Source organism: Diabrotica undecimpunctata, chromosome 6, assembly GCF_040954645.1.
Source record: "Diabrotica undecimpunctata isolate CICGRU chromosome 6, icDiaUnde3, whole genome shotgun sequence".
Classification (NCBI taxonomy): Eukaryota; Metazoa; Arthropoda; class Insecta; order Coleoptera; family Chrysomelidae; genus Diabrotica; species Diabrotica undecimpunctata.
In genome coordinates, this window is record NC_092808.1 from 152,319,669 (window position 1) to 152,329,667 (window position 9,999).

The window sequence follows — 9,999 nt, forward strand, 5'->3', positions numbered from 1 at the left end:
TTAGTCCAACCTGCTTCATTTTCAATCATTTCTCTAACAAAATTCACACATGTCTTTCTTTCCATTCTGTTCCTTTCTACTATCTATCTGTTGCACTCTAACATCGTATTTGTCACAGTATCCTAGTGTTCACAGTATAGGCATTAATCTGTGTGAGCCTTTCCGAACCTAGAGAGGTAGGCCCTAAAACACCCGTGTCATGTGAGCACCTGCGTCAGGAAATAATCCAGTCACCTGTGGCCCCAGTCCACCTAATCTCTTATGTTCGGGATCAGCATTTTCCTCCACTGTACCACATCCTCCGTGTTGTTCCATTCTTCTTGCTATCTTTTAATTGACCTTTCCCTTTTCTGTCTTCTCTCGGCCATAGTAAGGGGTTGGCCTCTTCTCTTATAGAGCTCTTTTCATTCCACCGCCAAAACATGCAACGGAACACATCCAGTAATGGTCCACAAGGCTGCCGCAGACACAGTCCTGTAGGTGCATGCCACTCACAACAGATTTGTTCTTTCCACTCGTGTCATGAGCCTCCCATAGGCCGTTATCTCTACCGCCCCGCTCCAGACTCGTGCCGCGTAGAAGACGATCGACTGTTCAACACCGTGTAAGATCCTCCTCCTTTCGGATTTCAGAGACAGGCTATGAGAAAGGCTAGGGCTTCACATAGTGGGGCTATCCAAAAGTCTTATAACCCAACTTCTTCCTCTAGACCGTAGCAGATGCTCTCTGGTAGTCAGTATGCTTACCGGTTAGCTTGTGAGGTCCCAAGGTTACTATGGATATAAGAACCTGGAGTAGCTTTGGCCCCAGAAACACCGTAGACTAGGGTCTTATGGACCTAGTCCGTATGATAGGAGTAATGCAATGGACCCGTCTTATAAGGTTTATGTATCTTAAGGGCTCATAAATGGGCCCTGTACCGATCTACCATAACCATAACCTTACAAAAACTTGAGATAAGCAGTTCTCCCCCCTCAACTTATTCAGTTAAAAATACTAAAGGGTAAACGCATACCAAAAATAGATCGATTAAGAAAGACACTGTCGAAATAGCTGGAGTGATAGAAATTTTGTGGAAGTGTTGAAAACGAAACTTTTCAGTGTTTTAATGTTAGATAAAATGAATTTCCGTCAAGAACGGTCGAATCCATCACTTAAACAAAAAGTATGTTAATGTATTAACTTTTAATGAAGTATGTGTTTGTATAAAATATTAATAATATTTTTTGTAGTAGTGTAGTGCATTTCTAGCCTATTAGTTCGTTCTTTCACATTCCGTTATAAATTCCTGAAAGAATCGAAACCTTCCTTCCTTTATACCTTATAACGGTAGCCATATTCATCACACCGACCATAAAATTACCGGAAGTTCATTTTAGGCATAGCGAATAATTATTCCAATCAATTGCATTTGAATTCTAGTCAACGTCCAGCGACAAATACTAATACTAATCGACTTAAATTCAATTACAGGATGTGGTGGCTAGTGTTGTCGCTGGTATGGTGGTGCGGTTCATCAGCTATTCCGTCACCAGGACCGGATTTATGGAAATGTCCCGAGATCGACTCTCAGCCAGTGGTTGAATGCAGCTGCGATATGCCGCACACCCTGAGGTGTACAGGAGATAAAACGGCCTTGAAGATTATAGGTGAGTAAAATTAAAATCTTGTAACTAAAAAAATAACCATTTTTGCTTTACATAACATTATGAATATGATTGTATATAATGCCTTTAACTAAGCGTGTCCATCGATTTTTTTACAATTCGACGCTACTGGATCTCGTCTGTATTGGTAACTTCCCAAATTTAACAATTCTGTTTGGGAACGTATCCACCCATCCAAAAATGGACCTCATCGCTGAAGATGTTTTTTTTTTATGAAAATTAAGGTCAGTTTCCAACTGTTCAGAGAATACACATCGTTATATATGGTCATTTACTTTCAGCTTCTAGGTTATTTAAATTGTTTACGCCCACAGGTCATATATATGGGCGATGTTTTCAGCAGATCCTGCATTTCGTCGCCGTAGGGGTATTAGTTGCTTCTTTACTGAACCAGTGGATTCAAATTTATTCGCAATGCGGCTAGTCCCCTCGGTAGGACGAGTATGGTGACTGAAAAATGGGTGAAGTGAGCGGAAGATTGATCGAACGGAACACCCATTTTGATAAAACGATTTTATCATTTGCGGTTGTCTTTGTACACTATATCCATTCATGGTAATTGGCTGTAGTTGACTTAAAACCATTAATTACAAAAGTTTTATTTAAAAATCATTTATAAAAGATATATAATTAAAAAGACCCGTTCGGGCTACTTCACAAACCGTTTCGGACTAAAAAATCCATCATCAGTGTATTACCTGGAACAAGTATTACCACTTTAGTGAATTTAAACGTGAAGGTTAAATTTTGACTAAGGTTAAAAAAGCAATGTGGTTAAATACTTACCAGGTGTACATGAAATCCCTATTGGAAGACCCTGTATAATTAACTCGAGATATGTACACAACAGAAGAAACATAGAAGAAGAAGAAAATTAAAAACAGAAAAAATTCACATGTATAATAGCCCTTACATGTAATAGAACTGACCAAAATAGCATCTTTGTATGTGGCCATTAAGAAGAATGATGCGCATACCTTGGGTGGATAGAGTTCGAAACGATGATGTCCTTAAGAGAGCCGGCGTGGAAAGAGAACTCTTTAAATTAATTAAAAAACGCAAGATTGGTTACCTTGGGCACATATTGAGAGGAGCAAAATATGAAATACCACAGTTAATCCTACAAGGGAAGATCGAAGGTAGGAGAGGAGCCGGCCGCAAACAATTATCCTGGTTAAGGAATATTAAAGAATGGACAGGAATACACAATACAGGCGAGCTGTGTCACGCCGCCAAGAACAGAATTCTAGTAATGAGATAGTCGCCTACGCACTTTGGTGTATGGCATGTTAAGAAGAAGATGTAATAACCAGTAATTCGTATTAAGTTTCAATCACACTTTTTTGATATTCTTATTTGGGAGTTCTTCATTAGACCAAATCTTGTTAAATAATTACTGTAGTATTTTACCAACTGACTTCCGTCGGCCTCAGAACCTAGTCATTTTTTGTTTTTGTTTTGTTAATTCTTGGGCTGTTGTGGCTTTTAGCTGAGATCTTACAGTTTTCTTGCTTTTATTGATCACTGTTCCTTATTTCTGTATATTTCTGTCTTAATAACTTCTTTCCGAAAAAAGGTAAAAAAATGTCTAATATGACATCAGATCGTTTTAATTCAATACGTAACTTCTTATTTGTGATTATAATAAAAACTAAGAACTATGTGTTACTATGTCAAACATTTCAAACCATCACTTTCATTTTAGGTGACATGCTAAGAACCAAAGCTTCAGATTCGGTATCGCTTCTAGACTGCACCATCCAAAACGTAACATCAATCACAGAACCGATACTGGAAGGCGTCGCGTTGCATGGATTGGTAGTATCTTCGGGAGAACTTAGGAGTATAGTCAATAATGCCTTTGAAAGACTCGCATCACCACTACAAGCCTTAGGATTACCGAACAACCAGCTCGACTCAGTCCCAACTACTGCTTTAAATTCCTTACCGGAGCTCGACAGGCTCGATCTTTCTGGAAATAAATTAGAGAAGTTGGATCATAAATCATTTGAGGTAAGCTCGATTCAATATTCCGATTAGTATTTTCTGTTTATCACTTACATACATTTCTTAATTATTGTGAGACCATTAAAAATTGGTATCTAACATTGACAAATGACATCTGACAGATATCTTAAAATACGAGTGCTTCAGGGTCGTGTCTTAAATATCTGATATGGTGCATTTAAAAACAACTCAATTTATTAAATTATGATACATTTTGGAAAGATCTTTGATGTCAGTCTTATAAGACAGGTGGCACTTCTGTACGCTAACCAATGCAGTGGTTCAAGTTTAAGGATAGACATTTGTTGGATTTTTCGAGTTTGAATTTGTATCAGCCTGAGCGTCTGATGAGGCAGGAATGCTGAAATGAATGATAACGCTCTATTGATACCGTTTCGAGCACGGAAAGTTTGACGAATTTAGTTTGGCCAAATATATGGCCTCCTAGGCCATATATTTGGCCATTTAAATATATATATATATATATATATATATATATATATATATATATATATATATATATATATATATATATATATATATATATATATATATATAATCTTACCATTAAATCATTTGTGGAATTGTATTCAATTGATTTCTATTTTTATTAACGCCTTTTATATTTTAATTAATATAAACATTTATTTTTGCAGGGATTGCAAAATCTATCATTCGTAGATTTGAGCGACAACCTCCTCACTGCCATAGCTCCGGACACATTCGACAATTTACCTCAACTGAAAATACTCCGACTGCGAGCCAATCAGCTAACGATAGCATCAATCGCAAGACTGAACCCTTTATCAACTTTAGAAGAACTAGATTTATCTGAAAACACATTAATAGGACCTCTAGGTCCTGGAACGTTCTCAAAGATGACATTCTTGAAGGATTTACAACTATCCCACAATACTTTGAGCAGTATAAAGATGGGTTCTTTGCAAGGTTTGGGTAGCTTGACGTCTCTTAGAGTTCAGCATAATCAGATCGATGTTATAGAAGATCACGCCTTCAGTCATTTGACGTCGTTGTTAACGTTAGAACTAGCTCATAACCGAATTGTGGCAGTTTCTGGAGCTTCTTTAGCGCATCTGCAGAAGCTTACCTATTTGGATTTACGGCATAATTTCCTAAGGGCTCTAACTGCTGATTTAATCCAGCCTTTAAAGAATTTACAGACCCTAAGGTTAGACGAGAACGACATATCAATTGTAGCTAGTGATGCATTTAAGTCTTCAACAGTATTGGAGCATCTTACCTTGTCCGAAAATCCCCTAAACTGCGATTGCAGTCTCAGCGACTTTGCAATGTGGTTGAGTAATTCTAGTCTTAGCAAAGATGATAAGTCAACCGCTGTATGTACTACCCCACCACACTTAGAAAATGGTCTTTTGATTGAAATGCCAACTTATAATCTTATTTGTGGCGAAGAAGACGATACAGTGATGGCACCTCTATCTTCTCCGTTTAAAGCAAGAATAAATCTTAAAGATTTTAATTATGATGGAAAGCATATTAAACTTTCGTGGGGTATAGAGGATGATTTTTCATCTTATACTTGTGACGCTATCTTTATTTACGAAGAAGAAGGTCCGAATGAAGTCCTAGTAGAGTCTAATCCGGTAAAGTGCAATTCCTCTGAACTTTTGGATCCAAAAACTTTGAATCTGACAGTACCCAACGCTATTCAATTGCAAGAAGATCACAGTTACAGATACTGTATTGTTCTTCTAGAATCAATCCAAGCAGATGATGTTTCCCTTATTCTCGGTTGTTCCGATATCTTGCCGCTACTTAGAAACGTAAAAGTTCAACCGAGTACCAACTTTTCTATTAAATTGCCAAGAGTCATCTCAGTGATGGCTAATCTGTCAAACGCCGGTGCTCTGTCCATCGATGTTAACGTTTATCCAAGTGCCAGCTGTGAACTTAACGTAGCAATTCTCGAACAAAGTGCGCTGTTGTCACAAAGAACAATTAACTGCAGCAATCCCAAGTATAACTTCTTCGGGCTCACAGCGGGCCCTTATAGAGTTTGCGCGAATATAGTATCTTCTAGTCCTAGCATAGATGTCAACAAATCCAGGTGCGTAACGGTTTTTAAGACAGCCACTACCGGTTTCACCAATCTGGATGTAGCATTTGTATCGATATTTCTAGTTTTGTGTCTTATGGTTATCGTTTTGGTTTGGGGCGTCAAGAAGATCTTAATGAAACCGAAGATTCAAACGCATCAGTGTTTTATGCCTCCAGAGTGTGATGAACATGTACAACATAATAGATATGTCAAACTGCAGGCTACTACTAAGCTTTAACTTGAGCGGTAGATTTTGGTTTTGATGTGCCATAGAAATTAATCAAGAAGTAGTCACTCAAAAAATTCTCACTGTAATTTATACATTAGTTTTAAATTTAATATAGTTAAGAGATTGCATGGTGCGTTTAAAAATAACAGTTCTTTGGTATTTTATATTATTTTGCACACTGAATCACCAGTTATCAATTGCATTTGTACAACTGTTAGTTACAACTGTTAGTGAGAAATAAATCAACGAAAGACTGTAATATTTTAAATCATTTAACAATTTTTTAACTAACAGATGGGGCAAAAGTAATCATACAATGTTCTTTTTAATAAAAAACTTGGTTCTGCTTATTAAATTTGTTTATTTAATTCATTATAATCTTGTTCTTTAAGTGCCCTGTCCGTTGCGAACGTTGGCTATCAACATGACAATTCTGATCTTGTTTGCGGCGCTTCTGAATAGTTCGACCGATGTGAGCCCGAACCACTTCCGCAGATTTTGGAGCCACGAGTGTCTTCTCCTGCCTGACCCTCGCTTACTGTCTATTTTCCCCTGGACAATCAATTGCAGTAGACATTACTTATCCTGTCTCAATATATGGCTTAGATATTCAAGCTTTCTTTGTTTGATTTTGCTCACGATTTCTTTCTCCTTTCCGATTCTTTGGATTACCTCTGTGTTGGTGACATGTTCGGTCCAGGATATACGAAGAATTCGTCGGTACACCCACATTTCGAATGCTTCTAGTTTTCTCGTGAGTTAATTTAGAATCTGTTTCATTATTTCGAGACAATGATATCGGCCAAGTGGCCGCCGCCAGAGTTGATGATCATATGGGCCCATTGTATGGCATGTTCCATCACTCTTGCCAAAACTTCAGACGACAAGTTCTCGTACTACTAGCTAATATTCTTCTTAAGGGCTCCAAGAGTATAAGGCGTGTTGAAGTAAATCCGCGACATCAAAAAACCTCATAAAAAGAAGTCTGGAACGGTTAAATCGGGTGATCTGACCGGCCAGTGCAATTCACGAAAATATTACGTGACCCGGAAATGCTTCCTTCAGAATATCGGTTGTGGCTTGAGCAGTGTGCGCCGATGCATCGTCCTGTTAGAACAATATGTTTTCCAGTCAAAATTCATCCAATTAAGGAAGAAAACATTCTGTAATCATGACTTTGTAGCTCGCGCCGTCCACAGCCGTCATTTGCACAGGCGTTCTTAAAGAAAATTGGCCTGATGACTCCTCCAGCCTAAACAGTACCACACAGTAATTTTGAGCAGATCTTCTTGGGTGATACACGGATTTCTGGTGCCATAGAAATGATCATTTTGTTTATGTAAGAGCTACGATGGAAATGAGCCTTATCGTTCATGATAATTTTCGATCAAAAATCGTCCTCTTCTTTTTTGAGATTCAGGATGGCTAAAGCGTAGTTTAGACGCGTTTGGTGGTTAATAACTAACAGCGGATGCACTGTTTGTACTTATAAGGGAACATCTTCAAATCTGCCACCAAAATTCCGCGTAGTGACCGCCGGCTAATTCCTAATTGCGTGGCACGTCATCTTGACGATGTTCCAGACTCCTCTTCGATATCTTGAGCAATATTCTCAACAAAACGGTTGCTCTGGGGCCTCGGCCAGCCTTGGGAGCATCTCGTGTTGTTCCAGTCTCTTTAAGACGAGACGCTGCGCCAACGTAACCGATAGATTGTTGTGCAAAATAATAGAAACAATTATTCTGCGTTCTTGCGAAGTAAAACGAGTCATAACTTGTCCAGTGCGTTTGTTTACTTCACAAATGTAAAAACCAAATTGACATTTGGATATAGTGTTTTCTAATAAGGTGATTAGTTTTGCCCCACCTTGTATAGTAAATTACAATTCTTCTTAAAATATTACTGAGCCTTCTTAGAATTTATTTCAACCTTGATAGCAATTTTGCTTTGTTAAAAAATCCAAACTGACTATTTTTTATTAGTTCCTACTTCTTGATTGTTTAAATTTATAATATTCTGTATTGTAATTAATGTAACTACAAATACTTTTTAATCTGTCTATTAAATCGACTCTTAATTGATGCAATTCCGTGTTAACTAATTTTGTGAACATAAAACAAACACAAAAACATAAATTGCTTTTAATTTCCGCTGAATATATCTGTAATTTTCAGAAAACCAGTTCAATCTTGCAACACTGCAAATTTGCTAACCGCAGCGATGTTAGTGTAAATTGCGCTAGTAAGATCCATTTATTTTTTATATGTATCAGCATTTAAAAAAAAACAACAAAACACATTACAACAATTGACTTTAATTGACCATATAGATATTTTTTTCGATATTAATATTTAATCGCAATTAAGACAGCAACAAAAGTCACTAAGATATTTTAAAACAATTTTAATCTAAAATATATTTCTTGCTTTAAGTTCTCATATGTCCAATGTACAATAATTTTCGTTTTTTCTTTTTTGTGAGATTTTCTTTACGTTCTTTTCTCATTCTGCGCAGAACTACAGCATTCGCCACTGACTCCAACCATAAGATCTGTCGTATTCGTCTTTAGCGCATCACAAAAATCTCTAGGTAGCTTTAGAAGATACCTTTTACTGAGTCCAAGCTTCCAACGTATAGTAAAACCGGATTTATGGCCATTTAAATGACGACATTTTGTTGTTGGTTACTTACACCCTACACAAACAATATTTTTTGTCAATAATTAATAATCTTTTACGATAGGAATTTTTCCTGCCAATTTTATTCGAGAATCTTTTTATTAACCAAACTGCAAGGCTCGGTGGAATTGATAAAAGCCTTTGGTTGTTGTATTTGCTGCTCCTTGGCGTACTGTAGCACTGTTGCCGTTTTAAAATGTATATTCACTTCGTAGACTTCCTACGCTGTATATGAAAATATCAATGGAAATTAAAAATTTTATTTTTTCTATCTTCGTTTTATATTCACGTACTTATTTTTTTGGGTAAACAGCATGAAATATTTAAATTTATAAAAGTATTTGAACGTTACCTAGGTGTATAGTTTGTATGTTTAAAGTGCAAAGTGCAAAAATAAATGCAAATGTGAAAGACGAAAATCAAATAGGCAAAAATTGTCAAAAGTTCGAGCATTACGAAAAAAAAGTCTATTTGATTTTTGTCATTATTTTATTCTATGTAATTAAATGAAAAACAAAGACTGTTTAGGTATACCTCCAAGTTGGTAGCATTTGTTTTTCTGTGACCCAGTAATGGCTTTCTTTGGCAAATTCTTCTTCCTTTTCTCACGTATGGTGCGAGATTATCTAAATGTTTAAAAGTTTTAAAATTTAGTCCTAAATTTGAAACAAATTTTTGACATTTGTTTTACATTCTATTCAATTTTATAGTAACCAAAATTTGGGTTTAAGATATTTAAATTTTCTCTTGATTGTTGATTTTTTCTTAGTTTTTAAATTACCAGACGCAATTCTATATTCATTTGACGACGTTTCGGCGCAAAGTCACACTTGTCTCATTCGTCAGTTAAGTCGCGTGTTTGATTTGCATTTGCGTGACCCAGCAACGTTGTTTTATTTAAACTTAATTTATGTCCTGTGCTTACATGTTGTGCTGGAGATGACGTTTTTTCTTTGGATGGCATTTCGATGCTCTTCTCGTCTTACCTGTATTATTCGATTGGTCTGTCCGATGTACGAGTCTTTGTTTTTCTATTCTGCACTTGTGCTTAGGAAACAATATCTAAATAGGTAAAATTTTGTTAAATTTTATATTGTAAATAAATATTTTTTGTTATATTAACTTTACTGATCATAGTATTAAAGCAATGTTTATATTAATTCCTTAATAATTCGACTGATTTTCGATGTATATAAGTACTTATATATTTTTATTATCTGGTTTTATTTACTAATGCTTATTCTATTTTGTTATATTATTATTAGCATCGACAAGCACTGCCAGGTGCGTGTGAAAATAAAAGTACCTGCTTCTAAAAACTTGTGTTTTTATTTACCT

The 9,999-nt window shown here is 36.2% G+C and overlaps 1 protein-coding gene across 1 annotated transcript in view; it reads left to right on the forward strand.

Moving 5' to 3' along the window:
- The window catches only part of LOC140444132 (uncharacterized), a 111,805-nt gene extending 102,767 nt beyond the window's left edge, over positions 1–9,038 (forward strand). The window contains exons 2-4 of the mRNA XM_072535804.1: positions 1,474–1,649; positions 3,373–3,680; positions 4,331–9,038. Of these exons, the coding sequence (XP_072391905.1) occupies positions 1,475–1,649; positions 3,373–3,680; positions 4,331–5,992 (2,145 nt within the window). The 5' untranslated portion in view covers position 1,474 and the 3' untranslated portion in view covers positions 5,993–9,038. The remainder of the gene's footprint in view (positions 1–1,473; positions 1,650–3,372; positions 3,681–4,330) is intronic.
- The last annotated feature ends 961 nt before the right edge of the window (positions 9,039–9,999 follow it).